This window comes from Sprattus sprattus (assembly GCF_963457725.1).
Source record: "Sprattus sprattus genome assembly, chromosome: 12".
Lineage (NCBI taxonomy): Eukaryota > Metazoa > Chordata > Actinopteri > Clupeiformes > Clupeidae > Sprattus > Sprattus sprattus.
In genome coordinates, this window is record NC_137910.1 from 6953243 (window position 1) to 6971398 (window position 18156).

The 18156-nt window shown below is 41.3% G+C and overlaps 1 protein-coding gene across 3 annotated transcripts; it reads left to right on the plus strand.

The window, feature by feature from the left end:
• On the plus strand, positions 1-15458 carry bmp5 (bone morphogenetic protein 5; the record flags this gene model as incomplete). 3 transcript variants are annotated; one of them, XM_080849312.1, is made up of 7 exons in its annotated part: positions 1-898; positions 4507-4699; positions 8067-8219; positions 12611-12804; positions 14708-14784; positions 14933-15043; positions 15309-15458. In XM_080849312.1, the coding sequence occupies exons 1-7, from the start codon at positions 409-411 to the stop codon at positions 15456-15458; spliced, it is 1368 nt and encodes a 455-aa protein (XP_080705438.1). In that variant the 5' UTR covers positions 1-408. The 3 variants fall into 3 exon arrangements, with proteins under 3 accessions (XP_080705438.1, XP_080705437.1, XP_080705439.1); XM_080849311.1 differs by having other exon boundaries at positions 8067-8215; positions 12607-12804; XM_080849313.1 differs by lacking the exon at positions 14933-15043.
• Positions 15459-18156: the final 2698 nt, after the last annotated feature.

Here is an 18156-nt window from a genome sequence, read left to right on the forward strand (position 1 = left end):
AGCTACCTGTTTCGATGCCCCGTTTGAATAGTCTTTATTATCGCACCTACAAATTAAAGTGTAGGCCATAGCCCAAGGAGAAGATTTTTAAAGGCTTTAAGGCACTTTAGAGACGAACCACTTGGTGATGTGCTGTAACTTAGACAAACTTATTGCAGGAAAAGATGGGATCCTGGAGTCAGGGGACAGCAGCTCTGTACTAGACTCCGACATTCTGCAGGTGATCTGAGGCGTCACTGGAATCAGGCGAAAAACGGCATATTTTGGGAGAAACCTTACTCATTTGGGATGTGAGGACCTGACCTTCGATATTATTTGAAGGGGGATTATAAAAGTTGTAACTTATGGTTCTTGTACTGTCATGGAAGTCGGGAAGAGATTATAGATTTATTTTTAGCACGAATAAAGATGAAAGCGTTGACACAATTTGACCAGGCCACATTTGGACTACTGTGGAGTTGCCTTGGTTTTCTTCAGTGCGTTTACTGTGGTTTGGGGGACAACCATGTGCATTCCAGTTTTATTTACAGAAGGTTGCGTAACCACGAAAGAAGAGAGATTCAAAGAGAAATTCTGTCGATTTTGGGTTTGCCACATTGTCCAAGGCCCTTTTCCCCAGGAAAACAGGCATCATCTGCTCCTCTGTTCATGCTTGACTTGTATAATGCCATGGCGACTGAGGAGGAAGACGGAATACTTGAGGGCACAAGCAAAAGTCTCAGTGGGAAAGCTCATGGAAACTCGCGCAAAGGGTACTACAGCTCTCCACATGGATATACTCGCGTGGCACAGTCATACCGCGCGGCCCCCCTCACGAGCCCAAGTCCTCGTCTAGCAACTTCTCACGACACCAGCTTTCTGAACGACGCCGACATGGTCATGAGTTTCGTGAACTTAGGTGAGTATGTGGTGACAAAAATGCTTCAAGTTCGTAGGTCCCCGTTTCATTTACTCGTGCGTCTTTACGCGCAAAATCTAAAACTGTCCATGTGTGTTTTGTAAAAATGGATCTGACAAGGAATAAGTCATTTATAAGTTATGTAAATATAAGCGCAATCAGCGATAGTGGTCTTCTGGTGTTGTTATCTCAATACACAGGTTACATCGAGGCCATACATTTAATCAATTGCGGAACAGTCCTTATTCTGGGCTGTGTAGTTAATTAGCAATTATTAGTTCAAATGTATTTTTCAAGTATAATTCTATTGAAGGAACATTGTTGAGATCAAGCTACAAACATCTGATGTTTGGCACTTGCGCACTAAACTTGTGCAGAGAGGAAATGTAAGAAACTTGTTACCTTGATTTTGAAACACAGCCATGTGAAAAGTCTTAGGAACTCATTTAACCATGTTTCTGTTTGGTGTTTAAAAATATATATATCTAATAGCTTATGCCTGTATACCCTCAGAAGTTACTGTAGTAAACAGTAAAAATGAGTTAGTTAAATTATCACATACATTGTATCACATACATTTATTTACTTTTGGTCTTATCATTTGTGCAAAACTGTAGATCAACTTTTCAATCAGAGTAATATGAAGTATGATTGTTGTGTCAGACCAAGAGCATTGTCTGTAGTAAGGAACAGATAACTATACCTACCATTGCAATTACCCTTTTGTGCCTCAAAATATCCCTATAAAGTCTAATTCACCACAGGCTACTACAGTCATTAGCTTTTTTCCCACTAGCATTATTTTTCTGAGGTTACTCAAACTTTTTGGTGTATGTTTTGTTTGTGATACAAGCAATACAAACAAATAGCAGCACTTATGTGCCCTAATACTTGTATCAACTGTCTGTGAAACATACTGTAAAATAAGATGTGTGCGGTGAAGTCCAGGATGTTATGATCCACAGACAGAATAGTATGTAATAGTATGATCCATTGACAGAATAGTAACAATTTGTAGTCTTCCTTCATAGTATATTTCTTATTAATATCAACAATATGGATATTAAAAAGGGCATGGTACAACTGATAACGTTACCTGCAGTCCTCTATCTATCTTATTTTGTGAATGATTCTTGCAGTTTGTCTTTGCTTTTCTGAAGTACTAGGACACTTTTTGACAGCGCCATAAAGATGTCAAGTTGTTAAGTTCTCAGTATAGTCTTTCCTGTAAAAAAAAAATAGTGAGAAAAACAGTCTAAAATATATAATTATAGCATTATCATACGAGGAAAACATATTTTTGAAGCAGCAAACTCAGTTTTAAAATACAACCCTCCAATTTACTTTCGCAGCGTAATCACTAGTTGCCTGCTACTTTATGACTTTACTGTTCTCCGTCTTTTTAGCGAGAGGCCAGCTATGTTTGCTGAGTAAAAAAAACTACAGCGTGAGTGATACCAGCATTATTTTAACATTGATGAAATGCTGTGCAAGTTTTAAATGACCAGCATGGTGATAAGCGTGATTAACACTCTACAGGTTCAGTAGCCGTGACCTTTCACCCGACAGTTCATACAAACTTATCGAATGACTGTCTGACCTGGGGATAATTTGGCTTAATTACTTCCTGTTGTTAAAGAAAGGAAAGAGGTTGAGTGAAGCCTGTTTTTTTCTCCCACATGGGCCCACATGGCGGTAAGCCGTAAAAGAAGTAGCTTTGTATACCTGTAAATGGGTCATTTATAGCTGGATATTGCTGTTTGTTCTCCGTCCATTAAGAGGGGTTGTGGTGCTTGTCCATATACATTAGGCTTGTTAAACTAGCAAGGACCCCCCCCCCCCCCCCCCAAGTGTAGCTCTGTTGCAATGGTTGTTGACCCTTTTTGTGGATTTTTGTGTGAGGAGGGCACTGAACGAGGACACTTTAAATATTGGATGATCAAAGAAAGATTTTACCGAAATTTAAACTTAATGGACGGTTTTAAAGTATTGAAATATCAATCGTTAAGGTAACGCAGGATGTAAAAGCCTTCACCTTGACAATTTGCCATCTGTTTTTACTTAAGAGCAGCAGGCCATGTACACTGTTTTCTTTGAAAGCATAGCACTTTTAATTTCAAGACAATCACAGGCAACTGGCCCGTACATTACACCCTTCTCTTAATCAAACATTTTTATGATATTATTTAAACAAAGTCTTGTGAAAAAAAGTAAATTCAAACTATCGTCCCTTTTTTTCTCCATCACAATCTGAGCTCTGTACACTAATTCAAACATGTAAAATTATACTTTGTGACATGTGTTTGTCCTTGTTTACATTAAGGAAGTGATCTGAATATGCTCTGCAACATGCTCGGACAGTGTTATTGAAATACAATGCTCTAATGTAAGCTTGCATAAACATTTACTTAAGATGCCATCAAATATTTTCGACCGAGCCACTTCATCCGAAGTTCTTTTGTCCCCGAGCCAGGCCCGGGCCCCGCCGGTGAGCGGTCCAGGGTTCTGACCCCTTTTTCTGATGTGTGATGCAATCCCCAATTAATCTGCCGTTATCTCTCGCCTGCCACCCCATGTACGCCACCACCTCTGCTTCTAATTAGAGGCAGTGGATGGAGGCAGAGTGTGCCTGTCCGGTAGAGCAATGCTTCAACCCCTGACCTGCTTGTGTTAAGTAACCACAGACTTTCACTGGAGATAAACTTTGACTGAAATGGACCCCGGTTTCTCCTTTTTTATCTCTTAGCAGTGCCGGAACACAAATGCCCTCCCTCACCTAGTAGGGCTTTTCATCACTCTTCACCCTCATTGTGTGTGTGTGTGTTTTTCTCCTCTTGTAGGAGATGTGTGTATGTTTTAAGAGCTTAGAGTCGAGTGTGTCTTATGGAATTATCACTTACCACTCTTATGTCAGTGTGTCTCTTGATACCGAATACGAACCACTGATAAATACTGTCTATGGCAGAATCTAATCATGAATCTCTCCCATGAGTATGAATTTTTCTGTCTAAATTTGACAACAGCTTTATAGATGAATGCCACCCATGGGACAGGGATCTCATTCTTATTGGTTCAGACGGGCTTTAGATTATTAGTTCAAAGAAACAACAAAGGTTTACTTCCAAATGTCCCTGGACAGGGAGTCAACATTGTTGAGCAAATCATTTCTGAGAGGTCTGTCTGATCCTTTTTTTCTCAACGTGAGGAACGAAGGCTAGTGTCATAAATCGAAATTGGCCTGTTTTTCCTAACTGACAGCTCATTCATCATGGGTTGGAAAAGACTATGAAATGCTCACAGTGGAGGGCCTGTCTAGAGGTGGCTACCTGTGTTCAGCAGGGAGATTTCATGGACTGAGGACTGCTTTTGTTGGTAGTCAAAATGTTTAGATTAGCCGTGGAATGTTAAAGCCATTTGATAAATGGCTTTTTGAAGGCTTAAGCTTTCGACTGATAACTGTCTGTGCGGTAGTGTGTGTGTAGTAGAAGATTCCCTGATGTTACCTCCAAGGTTAGAAAACTCTGACAGGCTATTGAAAAGGGAGCTGTACTGTAAGTAGCTGTAGTTCTACCATTTCACACCCTTCATTGTGTGTTGTTCACCCCCAGTGGAGAGGGACAAGGAATTCTCACACCAGCGGAGACACTTTAAGGAGTTCCGCTTTGACCTCACTCAGATTCCTGACGGGGAAGCATTGACTGCCGCTGAATTCCGCATCTACAAAGACCACGGCCACGCTCGTTATGAGAACATCACCCTCAAGGTCTCTATACACCAGGTCATCAAGGAATACCAAAACAAGTAAGCGCAAGCAAATGCTTTATCTCCTACTCATAAAGAAAGCAAGATGTCATTGCTACAAACATTACATTACATGAAATTACAACAGTATTTGTTTTAATACTCCTACACACAGTATACTTCTTTATATCTGACATACCATTATTTGAAAGACATGAAACTGTAACAAATGATGGTGATACTTTTATTCTTTTGGTGTTGGCTCGGCGTGTTGGGTTTTTATAATCCATAACAGTTCTGGCCCTCGTTTCTGTGCGGTTAAAAGTCAGGTTTTTTGATGCCCATGGTGATGAAATGTCCATGAACGCTCAGCAGTTTATGGTTAACAGTTGACTTGTTCCCTCCCGAATGAGATAAAAGAATTCCACTACACAGCAGACCAGTCTCGGATAACCCCTTAAGTTACTGTTTATTGGCATTCAGACTCGCCTCTTTATGTGAGACGGCTCTTACCGTCCCGTGGAACCTTAGACGTTCTAAGCGCTTGAGCATACCTTATGCCGCCCTGGTTCCCCTATTGGGTGTTCAGTTCTGAGTTGAGCCGTGGAACTGACCTACCTGAGGGGCATCCTGTCCTCCCGACGGTGACATCTGTGTTTTTTTTTTCCCCCGTCTTTCTCTCTCCCGGTTGGAACCTTTGAAATAGCCCTTTAAAACCGTGGGCTGTTCTGTAAAACACTTTAGGCAGGCAATCATGCAGAAAATAAAAGGACATCCTGTTTACACTAGCGTGTGTCTGGAATCTGTCCGGACTCTTCCCCCCTCGTGGCGATTAGATGGCTCATTTCAGGAAGTTTTAAGGGTGTAATTTGTCACCATTTAAATGGTGACAATGGCCTTCACATGTTTTTTCCCCCAACCCCCTAACAATTTCGTTTTTCTTGTAAGCTTAGCACAGAGGACAGATATAAACAGTGAAATAGAGTAGATGGAAGCAAAAGATGACTTCAACAAAAGATGCATTTCAATGTCCTTGCACACAGTGAGCCTTGTCTTGGAACACAGTCATCACAATATATGGCTGTATTGTTCTGATAAGGTTTCATCACACCATTCTGTAAACACAGACATCAACCTTTAGTGAAATATTCTGACCTACCTAGTGCTGTCTCTGTCATGCCTTCTGGAAGGCTTCCAGCATTCAGTCAGGCAGGTGGCTGTAACGCTATCGGCCCACACGTACTGCGCAAACAAAGGAAATGTACCTCCGCCAGAGAGAGACATATGACCCAGCACTCGTTTATACAAGGCATTATTTGACATTGTGAAAGACACCTCAGAAGGTTGAAGCGTATAAATGACAAAGAGGACATAAATAAGCATAACTCACCTCTGTGATTGGGAACGCGAGGGGGGCCCGGACACGTTGTTCCGAGGCAGCTCCCGCAGACCCCAAATAATCTCCTGTTGATGTAAACGGATCCCTTTCGTCGGCTTTACTGACAAAGAGAGCAGCCATAAAACAGTCGGCAGCGCAGACTTTGTTATTAAAACACAGATGGGAAGTTTTGTCGTTGAGGATTTGGGGGGGCTTGGGTGTATACAGGGGTGGGGGGAGGGGAGGTGATGGGTTATTCTGACACTGATTGGAATCTCCCATCAAAGAGGACTGAGGAGAGCTGAAGAAAAATGACATTATTGTAGTTACTACTGGGCATGTTTTCAAAATACAATTTAGTGGGAGATCTTGTCTGGATTCTAACAAGGCCTCAACACTATGGGAGGGCTAGGCCGATGCCCACTGTAGTAGTTACTGTAGACCAAACAAAAAGATTAAAGGAACACAGCGAACTAAAAGATATCCCATCATGATAGCACAGTGTCCGAAAAGGTCAGTATAGTGCAGCACCATAGTGCTGACCCAGACGGTGCCGTGTCTTTGATGAAGCTGTTTAAAAACTTTACACGACTAAAACATCAGGATTCTCACCACAGCTGCATATCCTTTGGCTCTCAAAGCACATTAGCCTCAAGAGCCAAATCCATTACCCATTCTCTCTCTCTCTCTCTCTCTCTCTCTCTCTCTTTTCTTTCTTCCTGTCTTCCTCTCTCCCCCTACTTAAGGTCTTTCTCTCTCTCTGCTCTGCCTCACTCTCACCAGTTCCCCGAGTTCTGATAGCGGCCACCCACAGATAAACCGTTTCCATTAGCAGTCTTGGTTGCCGGTGGCCCACTTACGAAGCGTCCTGCCAACCCTGTGGAAGTCCGTCAGCCATCACCACCCCTGTATCACCGCATCGCTGTCAAAGCGCTTGCATCTCGGAGCCGGCCATCTGGCCCCAATCGAGGCCCCCCTTCAGGCCGGGGTCCCAGGCCTTCTAAGGGCCGCTCTATTGCCCACTGCCCACCTGCTCCTCTTAACATTGCTCTGGACTGGGTGTGGTGGGGGTCGGGGGTAGACGTAGCGGGGTGACATAGCAGAACACACAGGGGCACACTTAAACCTGGGCCTGCACTCACAGGGGCAAATATGTGCATGGGAGATTTCAGTGGAGATATGGTCCTCCAGGGGCCCGTGAGAGGTCGCTCTCAATGAACTCCTGCCTCCGAGAGGCCCCTGGGAGGGATGGATGGTGAGGGGGGGGGGGGGGGGGGGTTGGGTCAGTCGCTGGGTCTGTTTTTTTTTAAAGAGACGACCAAGGTCTCCAGCCTTCACACGTTCACTCCCCCTCGCCCCTGAAACACGATGATGTTTTTTTTTCTCTCTCTTTCGTCATCTTTTGATAAATGTTATTTAGCGCTTCACACCTCAGCACCCAGTTCTCAAGGCCTCCCCACAGGAGCTCTCTCTCATAAAGGGAGGTGTTAAAGTGTCTCATATCGCAGCAGGGGACGGCCAGGGCTCGAAAGGTGTGTGATATATAGAGTGGAGGTTTCTTTTTGGCCTTTTCAGAGAATAAGACAAGACATTCGGGACATTTTGAATAAATAGTTTTGGAGTTTACTTTGTGCAGGCTAGTGATCTTTTTTACACATTCTGGTATACCTGAGTTGATGTCAAGGTTGTAGCAAAATCGCCTTGATGAATTTATTAGTGCCTCATTTACAAATCCTTTACAGGATACATTTATTTTCACATTGCCAGTTTCACACCAGCAGTCATTGTATTTTATTGTTAATGCTGAAAAGTATAGCAATACCTAGCTTGAACCCTCAGCCATGTTATAAACATGCCAGATCAGATACCAAATACTGCTGTTAGTTGGTATTACATAATATACGTATATTGGTAAAACAGTGTAATGTTGTGATTTGTGACTGATCAATATGTAGTTATTTCTTGATACTTTCCACTGTCCACATTTGACATGTCTGTTTAGCTTTTGGTTCACCGAAAACCGATGTGTTTCTTTTTTTCTGTTACTAGAGATTCAGAAACATTCTTGCTTGATTTTAAGAAAATTAAGGCCTCGGATGGTGGTTGGCTGGTCTTTGACATCACAGCCACGAGTAACCACTGGATGTTAAATCCTCAGCAGAATATGGGACTCCAGCTCTGTGTAGAGACCATGGATGGTAAGTAAGATGGTATTTTAATCTGTGATCTTGTTGAATCTATGATCTTTATTTTGATTGCAAAACTATGCCTGTTGATGGGCAGTCTGAGGGTAGCACCTTTAATGTATCACTCTTTATGACCATGGCGGCCTTCATGGAATGACTTTACAAACTATGAGCAAAACCTCATGCTTTAACTTATATATATATACATTATACCTTAAAATGCCTTACTTTACCATATTGTAAAACCTGTACCCCATTTGTTACCAACCCCAACCTTGGCTAATGACTGGTCCATGAAAGGTTTGGTAATAGCCACATCAATCTTCTCCTTAGAAAGGAAGTACGGTGGTTTTATCTCTCCGCGGTTGACCACGGCCCAAAATTTGTGGAAAATTCCAAAAATAAATGGTTCAGTTTTAAATTCGGCACCCCTCTAAGTAGGCTTTCCACACTGTTGTGCTTCATATATGACTCATGTCCTTAAGCTCATCTCATTCCTCATGTATGTCTGTCCTTGTTTCCTCCATCCTCCTCGTTGCATTCTGTCCTTGTTTCCTCCTCGTTGCATTCTGTCCTTGTTTCCTCCTCGTTGCATTCTGTCCTTGTTTCCTCCTCGTTGCATTCTGTCCTTGTTTCCTCCTCGTTGCATGCTGTCCTTGTTTCCTCCATCCTCGTTGCATGCTGTCCTTGTTTCCTCCTCGTTGCTTTCTGTCCTTGTTTCCTCCTCGTTGCATTCTGTCCTTGTTTCCTCCTCGTTGCATTCTGTCCTTGTTTCCTCCATCCTCCTCGTTGCATTCTGTCCTTGTTTTCTTCCATCATCCTCGTTGCATGCTGTCCTTGTTTCCTCCTCGTTGCATTCTGTCCTTGTTTCCTCCTCGTTGCATTCTGTCCTTGTTTCCTCCATCCTCCTCGTTGCATTCTGTCCTTGTTTTCTTCCATCATCCTCGTTGCATTCTGTCCTTGTTTCCTCCTCGTTGCATTCTGTCCTTGTTTCCTCCTCGTTGCATTCTGTCCTTGTTTCCTCCATCCTCGTTGCTTTCTGTCCTTGTTTCCTCCATCCTCCTCGTTGCATTCTGTCCTTGTTTCCTCCTCGTTGCATTCTGTCCTTGTTTCCTCCATCCTCGTTGCATGCTGTCCTTGGTTCCTTAATGTTATTATTAAAGGGAGGGGCTAGGATGTAACAAAAGGAAGGATGGAAGGAATGGAAAAGGTAAGGGAAAAGGTAAAAACATGAAACTAGATATTTTTCATGGTACCATCGTCCGGTAAGGGTTAAGCAAAAACATCAGAATCCTGTTCATTCGAGAGAGAGAGAGAGAGAGAGAGAGACAGGGAGAGAGAGAGAGACAGAGAGAGATAAAGAGACCACATTCACATACATTTTAGTACAGTATTTTGTTACAATTGTTTTATTTCACTATTATTTATTGTCTTATCGTGTGTAATTTATAAATAAAACTTTATCATAGGTTAGGATGTACACGAAATACATGTTATAAATGGTATTCGCAGCTGTCTGTGATTTTGGCCATCCACGTTAGGTCTTGGATCGCCCCACAGAGACGGGGGAACTGTTGTGTACTGAAGGCCTTGTGATCGTGCAGGTGTCCTGTTTCTGTTCAGTCATTGCATGAGATGTAAGGAAGGGATTTTGGTCTCATCCATGAAATGTTTTTCTCATTGTATATTTGGCTTGTTCCCTCTTGGGTCTTGATGAGTCCCATGCCTTTGTTTTTTAAAAAAACCCACAGCATGTAATGATGACTAAAGAGCAGCTATTTTCTGGTGAGTCATGAGGACAACCCAAACAGTACGCCCCTCGTGTGTGTTTTCTTTTAATTCATGTACCTCACACAAGTCAAGATTTTCATTTGGAGCCGTTTCAAGGGAGACGTGGTTGCAATCTATTTTAAAAATAGCCACTGTTATTATAGGGCATCCATAGACAGGACGATAGTAAGAGAGAGGGAGTCTGTTAGCGAGTATAATCTGCGCTTAGGGAGGAAGAATAGAAACATGTTTCGCTTCTCTTTTGAAAACAATGTCTTTGATGATTTTATGGAAAATGTATTTAAGTCTAGTTTCATCATTCGTGCAAGATGTATGAAGGTTGTATGAAACAACTGACCAAGGTTTAACCCTACCAAAAGAGGGCTGATCATGTCAAGTATTTGCCAGCAGATTGAGACAGTATTCATTTATATTGGGGTCATGTACTTCGTCTTCCCGCTGTCTGAAAAACAAGAGACCAAATCCCTCATAGTTGTACCATGTGAATGCTTGTATGAGAATAACTGCTGTCAGTGGCTGCTGACAGCTTGAAGTGATATGACTCTTTTACTTTGTACCCTCCATTTGTACAGTCCATTTAAGCAGACCTCTTGTTTACAGTAAATACAGAGAGAACCAGACAATTAGACCCCTTTCAGGTGCAGCAAGGCAAAAGAAACTTTTTGTGTTGAGAAACGTCGATGTTGTTAAAGTCCCTATTCCCCGTCCTCCATGGAAGCAGCACTAAAGCCATCACTCAGAGTGGTCTCTGTCTGAGTTGACGTGAAATAGACAAGACAATTTTCACCAGCGCAGATGTCTGTCTTTTTTACAGCCCATAGCTGATGAAGAGTGAAATGGTGCAGAAAATGATTTCATGTACTTAAAGGAGATCCCATTTTTATGGTTCAGCAGCTGAAGCCACTGTATGGCAGTTGCTCCCGCACACTGAAGGTTAAAACAAGGCCCGCTGATATCACAAACCCCTAGACAGACATCAAAAAATTAGGATTCTTGCTGTCAAATGCTTATTCACGATGATTTAATGGGTGGGTCAGGCAGTGTAGATCGGAAGGTATTTAAAGTGTATTTGTTTAAGAATGGTTGATATGTTGGTAGTTTTAATCTCCATTTAACTGGTGGTATTTTGCTTTACAGTCCACGTTTAGACAATCTCAATATTTAGACAGTAGTAGTTTCTTCCTACTTAAATTGATTTACATTCATTATTTATGTTTCCTCCACCCCGGCATTACAAGTGAAATCTTGTCCTGCCCCTCAAAATGTCTCAATTGAAAACTGGATTTGCACCTAGTTTTAGAATCCGCTGTCATGATAACCGTATGTGCGTAGTACTTGACAGTGTTTCAGCCAGAGCAGACACATGTTTTACTCAAGGACGTCCTGGGGAGTTCATGTGAAATGGCCTCTGTTTACATACATACTTGATACCACCTTCGCTTCTATAAAAAAATGCCATTTTCCCTTTAGGACGAAGGTAATATGTGTTTAGTCCACATGTCAGCCTACATTTGCCATTCAAAAAACCCTCTCACCTCTGAGTGAAATATAACACCAAGTTTTCTTAAGGTTAATGAGCCCCTCGTGATTTTTCTGCAAATGAAACATAATGAGATTTACAGGAATTGAGGCGTAAAATCTAATCTCAATATTTGTAGATCGTTACAGTCTGATATTGTTAAGAACTGCTCCCGCAGGAGTGCAGCAGCTTTGTTGATTTCTTTTCTATTAACAAGGAAATGATTTGGTTTCACTGAGGTTAAAGGCAGCTGAGGCTTTACCACATGCTAATCCCAAATGTCTATGAATCACCAACCGACTGCTCAATCAGCCAATCAATCTATATTTGTTGGCCTTTCCTGGCTATATTGACAGAACAGCGGAGATTAGATGGTAGGTGGGTGGGCTGCAGATGGGGAGAAGGGCTCGAGAGGTGACCTCAGGCCAGACTCGAACCTGGGTCCATGTGGCTTTATGGTATGCTGTGCTACGCCCTCCTCCCCTCTCCTCTCCTCTCCTCTCCCACCTCTTTCTATTGACTGTGGGAAGTTTGTAGCAAAGATCATTATATTTAAAATGTCTCCACTGTTCACTTTGCTTTCTTTGGGAAACATGTGCATATGAGGTCATTTCAAATGCACTCACGCTTTCAATTAAATGAATATCAAGACTGAATATACCCAACAGAGGGGCTAAACTCTCTAGAGCCTAGCCCATGCCAAACCCTCACTACAAATGGCATTATGGAGTTTGGGTCTAAAACTAGCAAGCTACCTACCTAAAAACTATGCAAAATCCTTGCAAACACCTCCAACAGCCCAGGTGGCACTAAAAAAGCTTGTGAACATGTTAACTGGTGTCTTTTAGCGATACTGTTGGCGATGTCATGCTGTGAAGGCTTTTGTAACAATTCATCAAGGTTTTTCAACCCAAAGAACAAAACTGCAAAGTGCATAGCCTGGATGGTCATTTATTAAATCAAAATTAATTTACGGATAATAACAAAAGTAGTTGTTCAGAAAAAAATACCTAAAAGAGTGGCAAATTAGTGCTTAGTGTGATTTTTAGTCTATATATACACCTGAAAACTATTTCTCTGTTTTCTGATGAAGGAAGAAGTATCAACATGAAGTCTGCTGGCATCATTGGAAGAAGCGGCCCACAGTCCAAACAGCCATTTCTCGTGGCATTTTTCAAAGCCAGTGAGGTCTTGCTTCGCTCTGTAAGAGCCACCGGAGGCAAGAAGAAGAATAACAATCGAAATAAAGCACGATCGCAACAGAAATCCTCACAGGCACCCAAAAATGGAGGTAGGTCATTAGCAAGCATTTTCACCTGGCTGTGTTACCGCCTGTAGACATTGCAATTATAGGAGTGGGACTACAAACTACAGCTCTCTGTGATTGAAATTGTGTAATGAAAAGCATTGAAGTTGGAATCATGTCTGACACTATTTTTGATTTAAGTACAGTTACCCATTACACCTTGTAATTCAGGATGTTATGTCTACTGAGGAATGCAGTGGCTGTAAAACTCTCCATCACAGGAGACTATCTGCATATGTGTAGGGGCGTCCAGTCCTGGATAAAACCTTTAAGTAGAATATCTTACCTTCATGAAATCTTTGTCTTATAGAATATCATACAGTAATCACTCGAAATACGTAACAGCAAAATGTGTGTAGCATTACAGTGTTAAAATGTGGGCCTTCAGTGAATGAGTCTATGGGTTAACAGTCTCATACAGGCCAAAGGAGTAGGTCAAATCACAGAGCGCAAACCAGCGTGACTCTGCCTCGAGCTGTTGTTACTTTCTGCTAACAGTTATTGACAGTATCCCACCGAGACATCTGCATGACACAGACACAGACGTGCGGTGGTCCGCGAGGAACTCCTCCGCTCACGCTGTGTTTGCTTTGTACGTTTTGCTCTCCACAAAGTGAACGAGCGCAATGCAGTGAAAACCCCTTAAGCCCTTTTGGAGCTCTGGATGATGTATCTGAGTACCCGGGGCCAAAATGTTTGAGCACATCAGATGGACTGAGTGCTGGGGCTCTGAGCTCTGTCGGGAGCAGCTTACTGACGTCAGCCAGTAGTTTGTCATCCACGACTCCTGGAACATCAAAATAATGATGGCCTCTGCAGTGCCTCTATTTTTCATCAACTTCCTTCACCCGTTGGTCTTTAAGATATCCTGTCAGGCTTTTATACCAAACAACAAAGTGTAGTCTTCAGCCTTCCCCCCTGGCACTCAAAGCAGCGGGATGCCTACTTAAAGGCACCCAGTGCAACTTTCGAGGCTTAAAAATAAACATTCAATTTCTAGTCTTTTTTACACGTAGTAAGTTTCAATAACTCCATACCATTACATACCGACATTCAAGGAGCAAAGTTGAGACGTCGTTGTGTGGTGAGAACTGATAGAAAATCAATAACAACAACAATCGCCGCCATTTTCTTTATTTTTTGTTACCTACAATAAATAAAGCAGGATTCCAGTCAATGGAAAAATGGCCTCTCCCCACCGGCGATTGTTGTTGTTTACGATTTTCTATTAGTTCTCAGCACACAACGACGTCTCATCTTTGCTCCTTGAATGTCGATATGTAATGGTATGGAGTTATTGAAACTTACTACGTGTAAAAAACACTAGAAATTGAATGTTTATTTTTCATTGAATGTTTATATAAAGTTGCACTGGGTGCCTTTAAGATCCACTTGCCACAGGCTTGTTTTGAGTGGTCCTGGCTAGTAACCAGACAAGGAGTGGAGCTTTGTGTACCTCAACTGGCAGAGCAAAGTGCTCCCAGCAATAAAGCCATGGGCTTGATGCTCCCAGGTTGCACATTAAAATACAAAATGAAAAAAGGCACTATGAGTCGGTGTGGATAAAAAAGCATCTGCTATATTAATAAAAATAGCTAAATGGCCAACTTTGGAGAACTATCTCAGTGGTGAAGTCGGATGTGGTTTGAGTTTCACAGCTACAGTGAAAGTGGTGCAGTCAGGTACGAGGCCATCGGCGTCACAGAGGTTGAGCCAGGGGTGTTAATGAGGTTAGCATACAGTATATCCACGCATACCATAGCCTAACACTGTGTCGAATGGGCCTCCAGAGATGCCTGAAGGCTCAGAGGGAGGATAAAAGCAATTGCCAAATGAAGATGTGAATGAAATTAAGGTTTGAATCAGTTTTGTTTTTCTGCCCTGCAAGATCAAAACACCAGCGAACAAAAACAAGCCTGCAAGAAACATGAGCTTTACGTCAGCTTCAGAGACCTAGGGTGGCAGGTAAGACACTAATACTCCGGCTAAGCTTACAATGCCTTTTCAAGCTTCTTTTTCAGAAGCCTTGCTGATTTCTTAGATGAAAAATGACATGTTCCGGATGTTACTTTCAACATTTCTGTTCCTCCCTGTGGTTGTTTTTCTTTGGTAGAACTGGATTATCGCACCGGAGGGCTATGCAGCGTTTTACTGTGAGGGGGAGTGCTCTTTTCCACTGAACGCCCACATGAATGCAACCAACCACGCCATTGTGCAAACTCTGGTAAGTGAACATAGCACCAGGCGTGTGTCATCTTAGAAGATAATATAAATATGACAGAAGATAATAACAGGGCTCAGCTTTACAGACTGGGCAGCGGAAATTGCCAGGTCCTGTGATATAATGTCAACCTTTTCCAGACTGAGCTACAGTCATGTCCACGAGTGGATATAATCTCATGGATGTGTCATTTTAGAGGTTTTTTTTAGAAGAATTTTATTATACAGGTAATCATAGGGCTCAACTCCATGTTGCTTTCCATTCAAAGGTCCACCTGATGTTTCCTGATAATGTGCCAAAACCTTGCTGTGCACCGACTAAGCTCAATGCCATATCAGTGCTGTACTTTGATGACAACTCAAACGTCATCTTGAAGAAGTACAGGAACATGGTGGTCAGATCGTGTGGATGCCATTGAAGATGTCGTTGTCGTTGTTGTTGATTTTTGTTGTTTTTGTTGTTTTTTGTTTATTTGTTTGTTTATTTCCAGTCCATAACAAGTGCAGAGACATATCAATCTAGGTTGTTTTGTGTTATGATGTACAGTATTATGTATATTATGTACTTATTATGTTCTTATTTATTATCAATTATTTTGTGATAATGATTTTACTGTAAAATATATGACTTTGAGACTCAAATAAAAGCTCTTGTTAATCCGTTGACATATTATCCACCCTACTACTACAACAACAACAACAAAAAGGGTATTTTAGACCATTTAAGGATAGGGACACCCGCTGTATGTTGTAATTTTAGGGGGACTGAAGTTAAGTGGTGTGTTGGTGTACTCTATCCATCTGTGGCTAAGCGGGGGGAAAGACTCAAGGCTATGGTTACCATCCAGCTGTGGATGCAGCGTAACTGATGCAGGCAGGACGTCATGTCCTGCGGAGACTTTAAATATTTGACTTTAGATAGACCCCAAAGCTGTAAATGTGAATTGGGCACTAATATTAAAAAGCCTCACTGAGCTAAAATTGTCACAATGCCCACAGATCTCTGAGACTGTCACTACTGACCCCTGACATGGGCCCCTCTCTGGAATGTAAGCCTCATAATGTTTGTCCTCAACATCCCCCAAAAACCACAGCATTGAGCCCGTTCCACTCGTATGTCCTCAACGAGAGATCGTGTTAAACAGGAAGGCCTAGTCCACCTGTTGGAACTGAGATTGATATACACGTCACAGACATTATATAAAACTAGAACACTGCCTCGCAAAATTCTGTTTTTGGGGTTAAACAACAATGATTTTATGCACCTCTTATATATGTAAACATCATCAGAGCAAAGCTGTTTGTATTGTAGCTCATAGTGTGAGATGGATACAGAATGCACCTTTAAAGTATTTATGAAATGTGTGCATGCAAGACTGTTCATATGGTACTGTATGTCCAACACGTATAGGTCATTTAAGATGTATTTTTTATCTTTATTATTTTATTCAACAAGGCCAGTTCCTTTAAGGGTAGTTAGGTATTTCAGGGAGTTTTTTTACTCTCTTTGTGACTACATCTTAATTATGCAAGCCCTCCCCCCTTCAAAATGATGTCAGTTTTTCAAAAATATTTCGTCTTATCTCATCTCCAGTCCTTATTTTCTGAACTGTAATGAAAGCTTGCAAAAAAGAAAATCCATGCATTTGCTCTAGAGTAACACTGTCCACTAATGTACCTAGAGACTAATAAAAATTGATGAGCGTCGTCAATGGTGTTTCTGTGACTCTGTCATTTGTTTTAGCAGTTTTCTCAGATGTTCATCATACAAAACAAAATGTGACTTTCCCAGATGAAAACAGTACCAATATCCATCACAGTTTAAATGTCATAGTACATTAGGGACAAATATGATGGTCCATAAAGCACCTTTACTTTCGAAGTGAAATGTCAAATTTGTATTTGCCCAATCTGGTGTGACGTTGTTATCTACTATCACTACTACTTGGACATTTATTTCAGTTTGTTGAACGAAAATTATGATGTCATAGATGACCTACAAATAACCCAAGTGTTTTATTGAATGATTTTTGTGGATTGTTTTTTTACTCTCCTAAGCCATTGTGAAAACTCTTTGGCATTTATGACATTAGAGAAAATTGAGAAAATATATTTTTTTTTACAGGATGGCTTTGTGAGACAAATAGTCTTTTACACACATTTATTTGTGTGTATTTGCATTCTCTGTATGAGATGGCATGGCTGACACCATCAGATGAATGTTTAATACCCTCACAATAGCTGCAAACAAACCTGATGGAATTCACAAAGGCTGTGGGCTAGTCTCATCCGGCCAATAAAAATGAAAGTCTATGGTCAACAGTGAATTACATAAGCTTAGATGGGAAATGCACTCACCAAATCCCCTGAATTCTCTGGTAAATCTGCAGTCAGATGTCACCTCTATGCTCAGAGAATACTAATAGGGGAAAATGTTTGTTGAGAGGTAATTTAAATTGGGTTGTGAGTGGGAGTTGGTATTGATATTGGAAGGAAGAGTGTGTTGCACGAGGACAAGCCAAATTTCTTCATCCACATGCATTTAAGGATATGTAAAGAACTTGGATGACAGATCTGTCAGAATATTGTGCGCATGTGGTGAACAAGATTAAATGACCACATATTTTAGAGAAAAGCCAAGTTGCCACTACCAACATGCCCACATAGCGACCCCAAATAACATCACTGTGTTGACAAACGGAACTCACAAACAGCCAGGAGTTATTAGTGTTGCACAGAAAAGGGACGGTCAATGCATGTCATTTACACAAATGTTTGGCATAATTTAAAGGGATAATATATGTCATGATGTTTTTTTGTTGATTTCATACAAATAAACTGTTCTCCATCTGCTCAAGCAATTACAGTCTATATTATTTAGAGGTGTTCAGTTAAACTATATATTGTCTAATTGCAAGTGGGTTATTAAAGAATACATTCTAAAAATAAAAAATATATATATATTTCAATCTTATTTCAGTCACTTTTTATCTTTAAGATCGTATTATCATTCAATCTTATCATTTAAAGAATCAGAAGCAGGATTGACAAAATTATATTGAAAAGTATTTAAGAACAAACCTGAAAGCTTTTTAAGGCAATGATTGACACATTCAC